This window comes from Anastrepha ludens, chromosome 2 (assembly GCF_028408465.1).
Source record: "Anastrepha ludens isolate Willacy chromosome 2, idAnaLude1.1, whole genome shotgun sequence".
NCBI lineage: Eukaryota > Metazoa > Arthropoda > Insecta > Diptera > Tephritidae > Anastrepha > Anastrepha ludens.
In genome coordinates, this window is record NC_071498.1 from 114,628,344 (window position 1) to 114,648,146 (window position 19,803).

The following is a 19,803-nucleotide window of genomic DNA, read 5'->3' on the forward strand; positions in this document are numbered from 1 at the left end:
ACATGAAATTTAAAGTCTTAGAGTTGGCATCAAGTAATAATCAGTTGTACAAATTTTAATTAATGTGAGCACTTTTATTCATTTTCCACTAATTGATTAGTTAATTTAGGCCCATCTGATAAATTTTGTAGTTTAACAAATCGAAATATTTACATTTAATGCAATAAATAAAAATAATAGGGTGGCACAAAATGAATTATCCAAAATTGTTTTTGAATAACTTTTTTACTAAATAAAAAAAAAATTTTGAGAGATGATAGCCTGATGATAGCTGTCTACTTCATAAGTGTCATAGATGATTGACGTACGACGCTTTTTGCACAAATTATTAACATTTCGGTAGGGTGATTAATTTTGCGCCACCTTGTAAGTCACAATTATTTTAGTGAATTCTGCTTTTGACTGAAATCAAAAAATAATAAAAATAAGTTCGTGCGGTTTTACAACAGATGGCGTAACTTGATTATTATTCCATCGATCCACATTTCCAAACATTCATTGGAGAGCTACTGTCGTAAGGCACAAACGTCAGTATAAGTTTTTTATTTGAAGCGTAAACAACAATATTTTTACCACACTTGAAAATGTCGAATTTCGTGCCAAATAATGTGTTTTTGCGGGGAATTCTTCTTCATTATTTTAATATGAAGAAAAAAGCAGCCGAAAGTCATCGTATCTTGGTGGAAGTTTATGGTGAGCATGCTCTATCTGAGCGAACGTGCCAGAAGTGGTTTGCACGCTTTAAAAGTGGTGATTTTGGCTTGGAAGACGAAGAACGCGAGGGTGCGCCGCCAAAGTTCATGGATACCGAATTGGAGGAATTGCTCGATCAAGATCCGGCTCAAACGCAAGAAGAGGTTGCAAAAACTTTGGGAGTTGATCAATCAACCATTTCCAAACGTTTAAAAGCCATGGGAATGATCCGAAAGGTAGGCCATTGGGTGCCGTATGAATTGAAGCCAAGAGACGTTGAACGCCGTTTTATGGCATGCGAACAACTGCTTCAACGGCACAAAAGAAAGGGTTTTTTGCATCGAATTGTGACTGGCGATGAAAAGTGGGTCCATTACGACAATCCAAAACGTCGGGCAACGTATGGATACCCTGGCCATGCTTCAACATCGACGTCGGCGCAGAATATTCATGGCCTGAAGGTTATGCTGTGTATCTGGTGGGACCAGCTGGGTGTTGTGTATTATGAGCTACTGAAACCGAATGAAACGATTACGGGGGATGTCTACCGACGACAATTGATGCGTTTGAGCCGAGCACTGCGAGAAAAACGGCCGCAATACGCCGATAGACACGACAAAGTTATTTTGCAACATGACAATGTTCGGCCACATGTTGCACAAGTGGTCAAAACATACTTAGAAACGCTCAAATGGGATGTCCTACCCCACCCGCCGTATAGTCCAGACCTTGCGCCATCCGATTACTATCTCTTCCGATCGATGCAACATGGCCTGGCTGACCAGCACTTCCGTAATTACGATGAAGTCAAAAAATGGATCGATTCGTGGATTGCGGCAAAACCGACCGAATTTTTCACAAAGGGAATCCGTGAATTGCCAGAAAGATGGGAAAAAGTAGTAGTAAGCGATGGACAATATTTTGAATATTAAATTTGTAACCATTTTACGTCAATAAAGTTTCAAATTTCGAAAAAAACCGCAAAAACTTATTCATAGTCCTATTAAATAGTTTTATGTAACTATGCGCGTAAAAATTGATATTATTTCAATAAATATTTTTTTATTTTGCATCAAAAAATTTTAATTAATGCGAAATAAATTTAAGTTTATAATAATTACAATTTAGTATTTGTAGTGTGCCGAATGGCTTACACTTCAACCTAAACGATATTTTGTGTTCTACTATATGTTTTAGCAGTACTTCATATTAGTCCTAGTAACTGGCACTACTACCATTAAATGTATTACATCAGGTTCTATTTAATTTATGACGTTTCCTGCCTGAGGTTGGGAATTGGTTGAGAGCCGAATTGTTTTAGTCAATTTTCAGCCTTGCGAACAAATTTCAATATGTATATCTGCAACAGCAGCATTATCAATTTTATTCGCATCCATTTCATCTCAATGAAAGATGTACGCTCTTGTCTTTGCCAAGGCAATACAGTTACGTATCAAGATATGCTTTGTAGTTTCATCGTCCTTGAGACAAGTATGCACTAATTTCTAGTTTTCAATATGAATTTTTGAGAGAAGGTAATTTAAGCAATAGTGAACTGTTTTAGGTAGGTTTTCTACTATTTTCCTGCTACTTCAGGAGTGCCAAAGCGGCCCTTCAACCATTTCATTTCAACTGATATCTACTTTATAAATGTTATGCAATTCCCTATTCTAGGCAAAAGGTCTATAGGCCTTTTGGCTTGAAAGAGTTCTTGTGGGGGTAAATCTTTGAGTATTCTACCAAGTATTTACCCTGCATTTAGCTTCTGAAGCTAATGATTAATTAAATACTCCTCTGAGCCAAGAAATTGAATTGAACTTAAACTCATGAATAATTTAATAGAATAATTAATTACATTTATAATTCATTAAAATCGTAGAACGTATTTCTTGACTGGAAATGTTTGAATTTATTACTATGGGTATTTATGAACTTGACTGACTGTTCACTGAAATTTAGAATTTCAGTCATTTATTATATTATATTATATTTTTTGTATTTAATCGCAATAAGATTTCCTGCTTTACTAAAGTAAATTGAGCAGAATTTTATAGAAGATAATTCATTCGAAGGAAAAATATTGACGTTTTGTAGCCATAGCAATGCTAGATGATTTCTGTCAAAAGATATCCTAATGTCGAAAGGAATTTTAAACACAACAAAGGAACAACTAAACTTCGCTCTAAACCCACACTGTAATGGAGTCTCAAACTTAATTTAATAATGTGCGAGGATATTTGTTCAGACTTAAAAGCGGAGGTCGCCAAAATTGACTTTGCGACTGTGTCGGTGAGCACAGAGTAGTCGTAGTGCACAGTGGTGAGAAGCATCAAATTTAAAAACCAAATGTGTCAACAATGAAAAATTAATACTGTTGCTCTGCGCTATGATATAGGTACTATAGTTAAATTTGAAATTTGATGGTTAGACCACTTACTTTAGAGAAGCCATGTTAAAAAAAAAAATTGTACGTATAATCAAATATGATTCTAATCAAATTTATTACTAATTTGCAGTTTAACAAACTCATAAGCATTAATTGAATTGGAAAATCGAACTTATTCTGGAAAAGTATTTATCCTAGGGTTTGCAGTTAAAGACATTTGCGTGAGCATAAGCAGATCGTTCGAGCGTTCGCACATTTGTTTGGTCTTTCTTGACTATAAATTCGTACGGGAGCAGCACAAGCAGTATATCTATACTATGTGAAAAACGTCAGTGAAGCCAGTTTAAAGGGACAGATACCTGTAAAATCTCGAAAAAAATTTCTTTTTTTTTCATAAAATGTTAATATAATCCTATTAGAATATGTCAACAAATTTTAGAACGTAAATTTAAGTATTTCTTATATTATAGATCGTTAACCGTGACGATTCTATTCTTTGCGTTCGAGCGCTGGGAGAGGTTGAACTTTCATGTACTCTGTGGGCAAAAAGTAAGGTGAATTTGGTTGTAAAATGAAAAATCTTTATTTATTCTTGTAAATCAATTTCATCCCCTTCAAAATAATCCCCTCTCGATGAAATACACATATGCCAACGATTTTTCCAATCCCCGAAACATGCCAAATAGTCCATTTCCGGTATAGCCATCACCACCTTCATCGATTCAGCTTTTATCTTCTCAATCGACTCGAAACGCGTTCCCCGGAGTGGTCTCTTGAGTTTTGGGAATAGCCAGAAGTTACACGGAGCCAAATCAGGCGAATAAGGTGGTTGCGGAACGATATGCGTGGAATTTTAGGCGAAATGGTCACGAAGAACGAGTGCAGCGTGAGACGGTGCATTATCGTGATGCAAAAACCAAGAGTTGTTGGCCCATAACTCTGGTCTTTTTAGACGAATTGCTTCACGTAAACGACGCATAACGCTCAAATAATATTCCTTATTAACAGTTTGGCCAGGTGGAAGGAATTCATAGTGCACCACACCACGAAAATCGAAAAAAACTGTCATCATGACCTTTATTTTTGAACGACTTTGACGTGCTCTTTTCGGTCTGGCCTCGCCTTTAGCACGATATTCGCTTGATTGGTCGGTTGTTTCAGGGTCGTAAGCATAAATCCAAGTCTCATCTCCCGGAATGATGCATTTGAGCTTGTCCTGATAGTCTGAAAGCATTGTTTCACACACATCAATGCGACGATTTTTTTCCAAGAAATTGAGAGTTTTCGGTACCAAACGAGATTTGACTTTTCGTAGGCCCAAATGGTCTTTCAAAATGGTTTTCACAGATCCTTTTGATATTCTGATCATATCAGTAAGGTCTTTAACAGTCAACCAACGATTTTTGAGCACTAACTCCTTCACTTTATTGACGTGTTGGTCATCTGTTGACGTCGATGGTCGTCCGGAGCGGCCCTATTTGAAGTCTTTGTACCACTGATAAACATTTTTCTGCGACATGGTCGAATCACCAAATGCCTTCTGCAACATGCTAAACATTTCCGTAGCCGAAACTTCATTCCGCAAACAAAATTTGATGGCACTTCTCTGCTCAATCAAATCAGACATTGTAAAAATCGAAAAATGCACTCTTGGTCGTTTGGTAAACACAAGCGTAAATATATAACTGATAATGACATTCACATGAAAGTTGGCCCAGATGTTATTAACAGTGCTGCCAACTCATGAAAAAAATAACTAGAGCGAAATTTTAATCCCGCGAAGTTTGACAAATAAATTCACCTTACTTTTTGCCCACAGAGTATACAAACTTTAGACGCGTTTTTCTCAAAACGATATTTTTCGAATTGGCGTACATGACAACTCGAAAAGCTATTGACCGATCTGCCTGAAATTTTGCACATCTTTTTTATGAATTTAAAATTTCGAAAAAATAATTTTTTCGAAGTAAAAATAGTAGGAAAATTCGCACCAAAATTTATTTTTTTTAAGCATTTTATTCCGCGATTTTTTCTATTTATTGTTAATTCTTGTAGAAATTATGACATTAATAAACAAAAAAATTTTTGGTTTTTTCTATTCAGGTCACTGACGTCGGTGCCACAATGCCCCCCGATTGAGAAGCACCGCTGCGACCTTCCTGGAAGAATTGAGTGTACATTCGCCATTTTAAATGATTAAAATAAAATAAAAAAATTTTATGTAATAATAAACTGTACTCCAATTTAAAAAAAATATATTGACTTCTTCATTTTAAATAATTTTAATGAAAATCAGGGAAAATATGGCCGTTTGCAGGTATTTGTCCCCTTAAGGGATATCCAGTCGCTACAAACGTGCTCTCCTAAAACTTTAAACACATCAGTTAATACCAAAGAAACGGTAGATTTGCCATTACTCTAGTTTCCTACACCTAATGGTATGATCTTGAGCACAGAAAATTAGAGAGGTTGATAGATATGTGAACTAAATTTCTTAAGCAGCTCTTGAAAATCACATACAGTTGTTCCCCCGCTGCAGAGTATTGTTGGATGCATTTCTACAGTTCCGTCTAAATGTCGCCAACGTGGCTAAACTCCCACATTCATCTTCTCTCTCATTACTAAACTACAGCTCAATACTTTTTATTTATTAGGTTTTTGCTAGAGGAATATTTATTTCAAAGTAATAAAAAGTAAATCAAATTTCGTAAAAATGTGGACACAGCTGTTTGCAATTTAGATGGCCATTCACAATGGAGTAAATTTTTGTCGAACAAGTTGCACAATATAAAAATAGAATAGAATCGACTGAATCGACAAGAGTCTATTCTACTGCCGGTCGACATTCCCTATAGGGGTGCATATCAAGCGTAACATTTTTTATTCAAAAACTTATTTTATTTGCTTAAAATGCATATGCGTGTATTATATTTGCTTTTCTTAAAATTTTTCCTCTTACATGCAAAAATTGGGAATATTATTATCAGTAAAGCTTTAAAAACCCTTCTGAATTGATGGTTTTGTAAAATATTTGTTTAGATTTCACTTTAGATTTAGAATTTGTATAAATTTCTAAAATAATTTTGATTTTTTTTTACTAATCAATTTGTAATGAACTATTAATCGAGTGATCAAACTCACGAAATGTTTATTAACAAAAAAAAAAAAAAATCAATTATTCGCGATCAAACGGAATTATAAATTATAAATATAATAAATAAAATGCACTGACTTCTGGAAACTCAACTCAGAAAGAGTTACAAATTTGTGTGGTACGTATGTATGTATTATTTGTGTGTAATGAACTAAGTTAGAAAAGAAATTGATGCAAACAATTTTGTAATACTTTGTTTCCTCTTAGAAAATTTATATTTTAGATTTCTGTTTTTTTTTGTTTTGTTTTTTGCTTTCTTTATTTTCGAGAGTTAATGACTGGAGATATCTTTGTCGTTGCTTTTTTGTTTTTGTTTTTTGTTTTTTTTTTTAGTTTCTTGTTTGTAGATTTATAAGCTTTCACAAAAAAAAAAAGATGAACAACTTTAAGCGACAGCCATTCTCAGTGAATGTATGCACGCACGAAATTTACATAAGTATATACGCATGGATCTGTGTATGCAAATGCATGTGAATTGTGCGACACAAAGCTTGTGTGCGTGTGTATGTGATGATGCATGAGAGTGTGCGAATGGGAGCGCGGCATAATTACATGAGTGTATGCACATGTGGCAGGCAGTATTCACATATATGTATGTACATATGTATGCACATACGTACGCATGTTTGCATGCCTGTGGCTATGTATATGTGCGCTTTGTTTTTTGTTTTTCCATTTCTAACACATTTGTGGTGAGTTACACTTAGCAAAATTTCGGTTAGATACGCATTTGAAAAGAGTCTCAATGGTATTGACAAAAATTAATAAAATGGTGAGCTTAGGTGGGTATTTTGTTATTTGAGGTTATGTACATGTGTGTGGTTATGTACGGATGATAAATGTCATTGAATAATGAGTAATTATTTGTTGTGGTGTGAGAGGATAAAATGGTATATTATCTACATGGACGGCTACTTAATTTAAATAATGATATAAATTCATATGTAATTAAAGTAAAACTAAAAAAAGATATTTGAAAAATTTAAATATAATTGGGTATAGGTATCCGAGTTTAGCGATTTTTTTTTCTTTTTTTTTTGTTTGTATTGAATAATATCTTACTCAATCAGATGTATTCTATTTGAGCACTCCCATTCGTGCTACTCTGGTTTTTATTCGCAAATTAACCTCCCTCCCTACCGCTTATTTGCATATTTCATAGAAAATTTCATCATTTCCCACATTTCCCCACACATTTTGTAGTTGTTTATAACAATTCATTACAGTTGCACCGATTTATACATTAGCCAATTGGGTATTTAGCCAATATTGAAGCCAATTGGATTTTTATATTTCACAAGCCAATTAAAATGGGTCGCAATTGCGATCTCGCTACGAGTATTTATGCGAATTGTAGTGGAATTTATTATATAATATGCAAAAATTAGCACTGTAAACACACAAAAAAAAAATTTATTATAAATTCAAAGTTCAGCTTTAGATTTATCATGAAATGAAGTCATTCATATAATTTATTACTATATTTTTTTTATTATTATATATATTTTTTAAGTATTGCGATTTTTTAATTCATTTGCTGAGTTTTCAGTTTTGCACCAATAATCAAGGTATTATGCGCAACAGTCTAAAAATCTCGTTAGCCAGATACGTTATAGACAAGTGGCATCACCATTCCATACTAGTGATTCCCTTACGACAACGCAGCACATTTTTTCATAGCCATTAATTCTGCATATAATTTTTTCATATTGAACAACGGGTGTATGTTTCTTGGCCGACTGCAAACGAGAGCTGTGAAAGTTGAAAAGCTAAGTCAACTTAAAATTTCTTTGAAACTTTGCTTTTGTGCATTTTAAAGGATTCTTTACTCTTTAGAGGTCAAATAAATTAACTACTAGTAAAATATTTGTTTCAATTTAGGCTTCGACGATTCCGTTCAGCCATTTTTGATGTTAAAGATGCAACTCGTACAGGCAGGCCCGTCGTCGAAAATGTCGATAAAACTATAGAATTGATCGAATTTGATCGGGATGTTGGCAGTCGGAGGAGCTAAAGTTCGACCATTTCGGCAGTGTTAACCCCTTTGCGCAAAGCTGGATTCAAAAAAGGAGGAGCATAATAATGGATTTACTTTTCACAAAACTAATATTTGGTATAAAGAGGTTATGTATACGAACTTTTGACCGGTATTCGAGCTTGTGAAGCGCATTCTTCACTTAAAATCACACCCACTGATACCAGCAGTCTTGAGTTTAAGCGGAAAATAACTCTTGTTCCCTGGAGTTTATTTTTTGGCTTCGTAGGCAATTAAAAAGCAGAGGCCTCTGCCGTCGAACAAACATCATACCGTGGAAAAAAGCTGATTGCTAATTCAAGTGTTTTAGGAGTGACCAATACCGATGGAAGCGGCCGCCGTAGCCGAATGGTTGGTGCGTTGACGACACAGAGAGAATGTAGGTCCGAATCTCGGTGAAACACTAAATTCAGAAAAACATTTTTCTAATAGCGGTCGCCCCTCGGCAGGCAATGGCATACCTCCGAGTGTATTTCTGGCATGAAAAAGCTCCTTATACAAATATCCGCCGTTCGGAGTCGGCTTGAAACTGTAGGTCCCTCCATTTGTGGAACAACATCAAGACGCACACCACTAATAGGAGGAGGAGCTCGGCCAAACACCCAAAAAGGGTGTACGCGCCAATTATATATATATATATATAATACCGATGGAAGGTTTGAAGTTGGAAGGTTTTGATGGTTGAAGTTCAGACTAAATTTTTATCGTTTCGAATTACTGCAGAGACCTGAACCATTCACGAACATCTTCTGCTTCCTCAAAGCTAAATTTGTTATTTCAAGGAGTCTCATTTACAACTCACTCTCAATATTTATCACTAGTTACATATCTATAACGGAATAATTTTTTATTGCCAACTCTGATTGCTGCGATAGACAAGAACTTCTGCTTGGTGTATTTCAGATTAAATTGTTTAGATTTTATAATTTTGCGCTAAACCCAGGCCTGGCGTATCAACAGACGATCTATAATAGACTTTAGATCCCTTAAAACCCAAGAGGAGAACCTATTTTGTGAATTGTCTGAACAGTAGGTCTTAATAAATATTAAAAATTGATTCAGTTTCCCATAAAAAGTTATCACCAGCAGTCACACCGATTATAATTTTGTTTTTTTATGTTCCCACGATAGTTGGTTCTACTTAACCGAAATGACCCGGATTTATACCCGGCCAAGGGCTGTCACTTCAGCAGCATCCCCGTATATGCAGGGGGAATATTTATGCTGCTTCAACAACAGCAAAAACACTATAATTTTTAATCACCTTTGGCATCAACATCCAATAGAGAACTTGTGTTCATCGCTAAGGAGTTCTGAAATATGTTTTGAACTAAGGCTGTTTAATTTATTCTAGGAAAACTCACTTCATAGAACTGCTTCTAAAATATAAACCTTGCTGAAAGGTTTCTTAAAATGGTAATTAATGTCATAAGACAAGCAGTTTTTAATTTTTGATATTTTTCGGTTCGATTTTAAATTATTCATTTTATGAAATTATTTACGAAAATTTTCATGTTATTAATTTTTGTTTTTTAAAAGTTTTTGTGCTTCCAAAATTTTTAATTCATATTTTGGGATTTTCATAATTTACTATTTTTAATTTTTATTAAATAATTTTATTTATGAAATTTCAATTTTATGAAATTATTTATGAAAATTTTCATGTTACTTTTTTTTGCATTATTAAAAACGCGACTAAGATGCCTGGAAGCTCCACTGTTTGAGGGTCTGGAGGACGTCTCAAAAGCGGAGCTCCCAGCTCTACTTAGATTCGCCAAAAGCGCTGACATCCTACATGGTGTCTACTTTAGGTATTCATAGAGGTCGGTCTCCATCTGGTATCGCTAGGGACCATTGCCAACCAGGCTAACCTAACCTAACCTATTTTTGTTTTATAAAAGTTGTTGTGTTTCTAAGTTTTTAATTCATAATTTTGAGATTTTCATAATTTACTATTTTATTTTTATTTTTTATTCAAAGTTTTATTTATGAAAATTAAATTTTATGAATTTATTTACGAAAATTTTGTGCTTCCAAAATTTTTAATTAATATTTTAATTCATCATTTGAGATTTTCATAATTTGCTATTTTTATTTTTTATTAAATCATTTTATTTATGAAATTTCAATTTTATGAAATTATTTATGAAAATTTGCATGTTACTTTTTTTGTTTATAATTTTTTTAATTAATAATTTTGAGATTTTCATAATTTACTATTTTTATTTTTATTAAATATTTTTATTTATGGAAAACACATTTTTTGAAGTTATTTACGAAAATTTTCATGTTACTTATTTTTATTTTATAAAATTTTTGGTGCTTCTAAATGTTTTAATAAATATTTTAACTCATAATTTTCAAATTTTCATAATTTACAATCTTTTTTTTAATGCTCTTATTTATTACGAAATTTTAAAAAAATATTGTTTTTTCTTTTTTTTATTTTTTCTTCTTATTTTTTATTTTTCATTAATTTTCATTGTTTTAATTTTCTAATGCAACTCGACGCAATTTTCGCTTAGCACTTTACATACACTTGTACACATATATTTTACCGTAGTCTCAAGTGCTTTCGTATTTTTCGTATTTTGCATATTATATATTTAACAAATTCCACCACAAACGCATATGCACTTACGATTTTTTTTATACAAATTAAATTTTAGAAAAAAATTTCATTTTGAATTTACCTGTTAATTTACCAAATTCGTCTAATATCTCCTCTTTGCCTTTCGACTTGGGTATGTTGCCTACAAATAGGCGCAGGTTCGGTACGCTAATGTTAATTTTTAGACACTTGCCAGGTTTTATTTCGTGATTATCGAGCTGTAGATGGGGAATATGTATACAAATATTTATATGTGTTTTTAGCGTTTGTTTATGTCATTGTTGTTTTTTTTTTGCAGCAGTTGTAGTAAATGTTAATGTTATGCAGTTGTAGTTGGTAGGATTTAATAATAATAATAAACAAGATACAATTTAATAAACAATAAATAAATAATTAATTAAAATGGTAAAATCATAAAAAATGACAAAAAATCAACAAAAATACTGAGCACAAATGGTAGTACAATAAAGTTACTATGTAATAATAAAAAGAAAGGATAAATTTTAAATAATGCAAATTGAACGATGATTTACCAGGAAAAGGGAAAAGATAATTAACGATTTGTGGTAAAAACGAATTTTTGGGAACGGCTTGGGGGTCAATAAAAAAGTAAATTTTATGAGGAAATTTAAAGAAGGACCATCAGGAAGGTGGGGTGAAAAAAAAAATTTTTTTTATTTAAAATGTGAAATGTATGTTTGTATGGTATATGTTTGTAAAGTGCTAAACGTACACGATTACCAGTTCTGTTCGATTTGTATAGCTGAAGAAATTTTTAATGTAAGTGATTTGATGAGGGCGGAACGGGTACTTAACATTAGCCGAAAAGTTTGTTTTTGTTTTTTGATACTTTCGCTTATACGCTAATTCGCTTTTTCGTGTATTTTTTTGTTTTTTGGTTATTTTCAAAAGCCAACATTCATTTTTCGTTGCACGTATTTCGAGTCCAAAATGAGAGTAATTTCGCATTTGTTGATAGTTAAGGAAAATTCAAGGATGAGACAAACAAAGGGATATTAATAATAAATATTTTGTTGTTGTTGTTTTGTTTAATAGGGGGCATGCTCGCAATTGAAAAAATAAAACCAGACAATTCTTTCCAGCTTCAAAATCAATACAACATACATAAATAACTCGTGGACGCCGATTACAAAAAAAATGATTAGAGGACACTTTCGTTGCAAGTTCGAAGAATTTTGCGGAGATCGAAAATTAAGCACAGCACTACGAATACTACCCTAATAGAAAAGTATACAAGAAGAATATACAAAAGTTATACACAAGCTTAAGGAAATCAATTAGAGTTACAAAAAGTTTCGGTATGAAGAGCATTGAGAGGGTACGCAGTTGTTGCAAAGAGGAGAAATCGAAATACTAAAACTTAAAAAAAAATTAGGTATTACAAATTTGTCATTTTAATTTAGTATTTTCACTTTTAGAATTTGGAATTTGCATTGATTTTAATTTTGAATTTTCTTATTTATTCTATTCATAAATTAATTTTGAATTTCGTTGCCGAGTATTGCAGCCTGAACTTATTTTATACCCCAAACTAAACGTACGACAGTATTTTATTATTTATTTAAAAATACATTTTGCTTATTTTACAAGAACATAGCAAAAATATGTTTATGAAAATAGTATAAGAAATTATTTTATAAAAACAAAAACGAAACAAATTATATTTTTTAAACTACGTTTAGGAAACAGTGGTTGGTAGGGGACAGGCAGCTAGACTACTTAAACGAAAGTGATGGAAAATAGTTTTTTGGAGCATTAGAGACTTCTTTTCAAATCGTTTTTCGTCGTAAATATTTTGCTTTGCATTCTAGGGCTAAATTTTTATTTTTGTGTTTATTAAATTTCAGTAAATTCAAGGAGTTCGATTCGTTGATTTTTGTAGGTGGAAAATTTTGGTTTAGTTTTCGTTTGGTTGCATCCAATTCAATACGAGTATAGGTACGCAAAACAAAAAAAAAAAAAAAAAAACAAAGAAAAGAGTTTACTAGACGAGACAGTTAATTGTTTGTTTGTTTTATTTTTTTGTTTTTGGTTTTTTGTTTTCTTTTTTTGTAATAAGAAACGGCATGCAAATGCAAGTAAAAAAACTACTACTCGGTATTGTAGAATTGAGAGAACAAAGATTCCAGTAAAACAGTACAACTTAAAAGTACAGTAAAGTACAGAGAGAACGCGAAAGCAGCTACAAAAATAGTAAAATACATACTTAAAAGTTACATAAATAGCTTACAATAAATATGTGTACTACTACATAATATTTATACAGTAATAATGATGATAATCAAATGATGGTATTTAGTTTATTTCAAATTGAAACAGCGAGAGTCCCTAGCATGGACTCAATTAGCTAAAATCAGTCGTTCGAATTCTGTGGCCAGAAGGTGGTATCCGATTAAAATCATCCAAAATATAGTTTTTTCAACTATTGTTGATTTTGTTTTGATTTTCTTTTGTTTTTGACTTGAATTTTAATTCGTGTCGTTTTTGTCATGTGAATTTCGAAGCATAATTTTGTTTGCATTCAGCCTAAAAGAAATGTATTTTGTGCCTAAAATTATACTATTGAAAAGAAATTATAGTACAATCGATTAAAGCATTTTTGGTTTGTACTTTTAAAATATAATAAATTAGTAAATAAATATATAAATATTTATATATGTATGTAAATAAATTTACTGCTGGCTTTCACAAAGCTAAATATTTGTATGTAGAAGCTTTCATTTTCACAACTCTGACAAAGCGTTTGCAAAAAAAGTGTGTTTTTTGCTTTAACGAGTATGCAATACATATTTTTCTCAAAAATTTATAAATGAATTTCAAACTACCTGTCGTACGGCATTTGAAGCCGCTTCACGCGTCGTGAAGGTTACAAATGCATATCCACGATTTGTACCCGTCATCGGATCCATCATTAGTCTAAGGTCCCATATTGTACCGCACTCTTCGAATAACGGTATAATTTCATCCTCAAACATATCTTTTGGAATTTTCCCACAGAAAACTTCGCAGCCATTGCCGGGTGTTGGACCATCCCAATTAGGTGGTGGTCCGCCATATTTGCGTTGACCTGTGGCGCAACAAGAGAAAACGAAACAAACGTAGCATAACATGAGACAATTGCACAAAAAAAAATATATAAAAATTCCAGATTAATTCTAATGTATTATATTACCAGTGGTCACATCTAAGGAGTAGCCAGTTCTTTCGAGAATTTTTTTGATTTTCTCCTCATCTGGTCCCTTCACTTGAACTGCGGTCGCTGGCGTTGGTACTCCCTGTTGGCTGGCACGGCTCTTTTGTCTATATGTTTTCATAACACCACACAAATACGCAGACTTATTTGATACATGTTCCAAATTTGATTCGAGGAACTGACTCAATACATTCAAGGCACCATCAACCGGAAACTCTTTGAGCGCGTCTAGTGCGCGCTCATCTAATTCGACATGCGCTAATTTACCTGTTTTGTAAATATCATCAAGTTTACCAGCAACCTGTGCGTAGAGAGAAGAGAGAGAAATGTGTGATTAAAATTTGAACGCAAGTAAGAACGTAAATGTAGAAGGATGACGACTTAAAATAAATAAATAATTAGCGCTTACACCCTTTTTGGGCGTTTGACCGAGCGCTTCCTCCTATTTGCGATGTGCGTCTAGATTTTGTTCCACAAATAGAGGGGCCTACAGTTTTAAACCGACTCCGAAGGGCAGATATCTCTTATGAGGAGCTTTTTCTCATGGCAGAAATGCATTCGAAAGTTTGTCAAGGCCTACAGAGGGGCGACTACTATTAGAAAAAAAATTTTGGAGGACGACTTAGCACTAGGAAACATAACCACGTAAAAATCGATTAAAAATTAGATCACTTAAGTGACTCCCGCTTAAGTAAATTTCGCTTAATTAAGTGAATATCACTCGCTTGTACTTCAAATGAAGCTTCAAGACTGAGGTTGAGTAAATATTTCAAAGTTTTTTACTCAAATCCCACCTGCGTTCTCTTAAGTGTTCTCACAAGTTTTTGATATCTGCCCAATAGTTGTCCAATACTTAATGTCTCTTGATCACTTTTACCATGCGAGCGATTTTTATTAAGCGCGATTTTTATTATTATTTGGAAAATTATCGATAAATATATAAATATGCTCCACGTTGTCTTGTTCAATTGAGAAAGTTTCTACAAGCTATTCGAATGTCTAATTAAAATCTTTTTAATCATCTCAGTGCTTCGGAACTTCCTTGAGGCTTAGTGAATACCCTTTTGACAATCATTAAAAAATTTCTGACGAAACCTAATAAGGTTTATTTTATTGAGGAAAAATATTACGACAGTTAAACTTAAAATTTTGCTTAAGGTTTAGACAAAAAAAAAAAACTTGAATAGGAATGACATCAATTCCACTTGGGTTTATATCTTCGCTGGACAGTTTTACGTGTCTCTTTTGATTTTATTGTGACTCATGCCCATTTAGAGCCTTTTTGAAACTTTGTATGTGATTTATAAGGGGTGCTTATGTTTTTCATATATTTTTTAAATTTTTTTATATTTTTAGAATTTTGAAATATGATCAATTTGTTTGTTTTTAAGCCAAATTCCAATTAATTAATTTTTTTATAACATATTATATATTTTGATAAATTTTTATTAAATGTGATCAATTTATTTTAACTCACTGTTTTTTCTAAGCCTTATTCCAATTAATTAATTTTTTCATAATTTTTTTTTTAATTTTTTATGAAATATCATCAATGTATTAGAACTCAGTATTTAATCTAAGCCATATTTCAATTTATTATCTTTTTTATTATATATTTTACTATTATTTTTTATGAAATATGATCAATTTATTTTAACTCACTGTTTTATTCCAATTAATTAATTTTTTTATTATATATTTTTTGATTAGAAGTTTAAAATAAATTTTTTTATTAAATATTTTTTTACTAGAATTTTAAATAATTTTTTGTTACATACTTTTTTAATAGAATTTTGAAATATGATCAATTTATTTTAACTCACTGTTTTTTCGAAGCCTTATTCCAGTTAATTAATTAATATTTTTTATAATTTGTTTTTTTAATTTTTTTTGAAATATCATAAATGTATTAGAACTCTGCATTGAATCAATCATATTTCAATTGATAATTTTTTTTATTATCTATTCTTCTATTAATTTTTATGAAATATGATCAATTTATTTTAACTGATTGTTTTTCCTAAGCCTTATTCCAATTAATTCATTAATTTTTTCATAATATTTTTTTTTTGTTTAATATGATCCATTTATTAGAACTCAGTATAGAATCTAAGCCATATTTCAATTAATTAATTTTTTTTTTATTTTAAATTTTTTCTGAATTTTTTTTATTACAAAATTTTTTTATGAATTGTTATGAAATATGATCAATTTATTTTAACTTACTTTTTTATCTAAGCCATATTCCAAGAGTTTTGGGTAATCTTCCGTTCTTTCACCATCGCCGCGATCTTCTGATTTTTGATTGATGTCATCTACCAGTTCGCCATTGCCTTCCGCCATTTCTGTAATAAAAAACAAAATAAACGTAAATAAATAAAAGCTATAATTACAAAAATTTCTTATAAAAAACAATTATTATAATAATATATATTAATTACAATAAATATTGTTGACCTATTCAGCATCAAACTGCACAACATAAATTAGTGCTAAGCAGCAGCTCGGTCAAATATCTAACAATTATATAAATATATGTAAATATGTTTGCTCTTCATGGATAACAAAAAATGTTTGCCAATTCAGTATGTAAGAAAAATCTTTATTTTCTCAGCAAAAAACTTGTATTACCAAAATTAAAAACTTCTTTCTTGATTTAATGCATAAATACGGAAAAATTTAATTGGGCATTGAATTAAAAACTTAAATTTTATATTATGTTTTGTTATTTTTGTAATATTTGCTTAGTTTGGCATTTGTTTTATATTTAATAAATTTCATTTTCAATATTGTTATTTTAAAGCAGGGCCCGGAATATACATTTTCTACTTGCAACCCCGTGTACTCAAAATCACAATTGTAATCGTCACATAAATTTGAGGTTATTGAACGGACTGCACATAATTCGCAACAAATAAACACTAGCGAACCAACCAGCATTGGTACGCATAAGGAGAATAATAAATAAACTCAGCACGTGAACGCGTAAGGTTTGCAAATTTAAGCGGCAATATGTAAAAGCAAATACAGAAAAAAAACCTTAGCGCCTACTTAGCGGTCGGTCCACAACATGTGAGAAAGACCGAGCAGCGTGGCTCAAATGCTTGATCAACCACTTGCCAATGTATGTACGCTGCCTGTAGAAAGTCTCCTCCAACAACAGTCCACTTCATATCCCCACTTTGCACTCACTCTCCCTAACTACTAATTGATGATCGACGTTCGCGTAGCTACGCGTAAGCGTCAAGAGATTGCGGAAGCGCTAGTCAAATTTACCTTGAGGAAGGTTCAATGAACGCAAATTGGGTCGCCGTATGCTTGAACGCACATTTTGCGAAATTAACAAAATTTGCAAAATTGCCAACACTAAAAGCAACAATAATGAAGAGCGAAGCTAAATAGTTTCTACACACGCATCTCGACCACTCACACACTATTTTACTACTTTGTACTCTCAATAATTTTCTAGATTATTTCACACAATTCTCTAGTTTACCGGCAGAGCAAAAAAGAGAATTCCGCTCATAGAAAATAATAAACAAAACAAAAGAAAAAATTGCTATAGAAATAAGAAATAAAAATTTGGCAAACTCGCAAAAACTGCGCGTACAAGGTGCGTTGACACCAACCGGTGGCTGTCTCTAATTTCGTTGTTTGTTATTTTCTGACTATCCTCTTTTGAATTTTAGTGCGTACGACTCTAACGTACGCTGCTTGTCGCCGGCGAGCGCGCTCCGATCGCTATTGTGTATTTAGACACACTTCACCAGCAGCTGATAATTATGTGTGCATATATGAATGTGACCCATTTGTTCGTGTGTGAGCTAGAAGAGAATATTTGATTATTTGCTTAGTGATTGTGTACTTTTTATTCAACACTCTCACGCACATTCTTCACGCAGAGAGGAATTAGGAGTAGGCAAACTGCTGCATTGTTACGTATACGCCACCAACGCTATCTACACACACACATGCGCATCATGTGAACAGCTGTTTATGCGAGTCACCAATATCATCACCACCACTACTTTTTGTCTTCGACTTTGTGCTGCTTTTGTTGCTATCGCCGCCTCATACCAAATATTGAATGCCGGCTAGGTTCGGCTATGTTGGGCAGCAGCAAATGTGACGCAGTGACTATGACGTTTACAAAAACGTTTGACAATTCTCATATATGTACATATGTACATTTATTGTTGTTGTTGCATGGTTTGTGTGGCTATTTCATCGCTTATAGGCGTACTCGAACTTTTTATGCGAGTGCGTTTATTAAATTCTCGAGCACTTTGCCTTTTTTTATTTTAGAGTTTCAAGGGTGCCTTCTGTTGATAACTGCTTACATGCCTATACACATTTATTTATCGTGAACATCAAAAAATCGGTATCGTCGTACATGAAAACAAAGAAAAATATGTTTGCTTCTAATCTTTAAGCCCATTTTTTATAGTATATACAACAAAAGTGAACTTCATTTTTGGGCTTTTAATACTTTTATTTGTACAAAAAACCCTGTAGGACCCGAAGAGGCATACCTGAAATTTTACTAATTTCTAGTTCTACACCTGAAATACAAACGCATAGATGCAAAAACTTTATTCTCAGAGTAAATTATTTTGTTTTTTTAGAATATATTTTTTCTAATATACTCGAAAAATTAGTTAAATTTGTTCCGATACAGATGTCTGTGATTCTAATATCGCTTTTAGCCGCAATGCGTTTCCAATCAGAATTTCAAGCAAATCAGAAACTGGCATTGGGGCTGATGCTACCGTAATTCACTGAGACTCTCAAGACTCTTATAAATGAGCAAACGGCATCTCATGGACATATTAACGGTGCATTGAACCATTGGCCATATGGCTGGATTTTCCTATAACGATTTATAAAGGAGCGTAGAAAGAAGAAGCATTTTCTATAATGCGCCTCAATTGAATCTGGAGAGCTAACATGCCCACTGGTTACTGATTGGGTCAGAAGATGAGTAAGGTTTAAAAATAAATAGGGATAGGAATCAAGAAAAATTTACAAAACATTGCTATGAGTCCCTGTGACTACCAGGTGAACTCATGAAGAGTAGCCCAGTAAAGCTTGAAAGCGCTGTAATAACCAAATATGCAGTTCCAAAACAAAAAAAAAAAAAAAATGCCGTAGTAATTTTCTCTACAGGGCACGTCTGGCTACTGAATCTACAATAGAAAAATGATGAATAGAAACAACAGCTGTAGGAATATAATGATATTTTTGCAGCTACCCCATATTTTTTGAAATTATTATTATTATTCGAAAAATAGAAAAAAGCAAATTGACTTAGCCAAACAGCTGCCGATGCGGGTGAATATCGTTTAGTAAAAATCCTTTGTTTGCAGATCTGAGTGACGAATTCATTTTATTTATATTTATTTATTTTCAGGACACGAGGGTGGAAGATCTTCATAGAATTCTTTTTTTGGAAATCAGTAGCAGACCTTCAAGTGCAATTAGTTAATGGAAAGGTATCAATGAAAACCAACTTCTGTTCACAGGCGGCAATTATTCTACAAAAAGAACAAGAATTTCGTACAAATAAAATGAAATATTGTCACATACTATATATCAGCCAAGGTTTAAGACAAACGTGTTTTTTTACATATATCCATAATTTGTGATAAATTTTAAAGATCTTTAACGCTCTGGCACAAAAAAGCTAGCGCATATATTGATCTCTACTTTA

At 32.4% G+C, this 19,803-nt stretch overlaps 1 protein-coding gene across 16 annotated transcripts in view; it reads right to left on the reverse strand.

The window, feature by feature from the left end:
- LOC128855138 (heterogeneous nuclear ribonucleoprotein R) overlaps positions 1-19,803 on the reverse strand; it is a 110,801-nt gene that overhangs the window by 39,436 nt on the left and 51,562 nt on the right. For 9 of the 16 annotated variants that reach the window (XM_054089803.1, XM_054089805.1, XM_054089807.1 and 6 more), the window contains exons 2-4: positions 16,320-16,438; positions 14,073-14,394; positions 13,726-13,967 (exon numbers count right to left, since the gene is read on the reverse strand). In XM_054089803.1, the coding sequence (XP_053945778.1) occupies positions 13,726-13,967; positions 14,073-14,394; positions 16,320-16,436 (681 nt within the window). In that variant the 5' untranslated portion in view covers positions 16,437-16,438. Of the gene's footprint in view, positions 1-10,961; positions 11,098-13,725; positions 13,968-14,072; positions 14,395-16,319; positions 16,439-19,803 lie in introns of those variants that run through there. The other 7 variants (XM_054089806.1, XM_054089804.1, XM_054089808.1 and 4 more) reach the window with 3 other exon arrangements.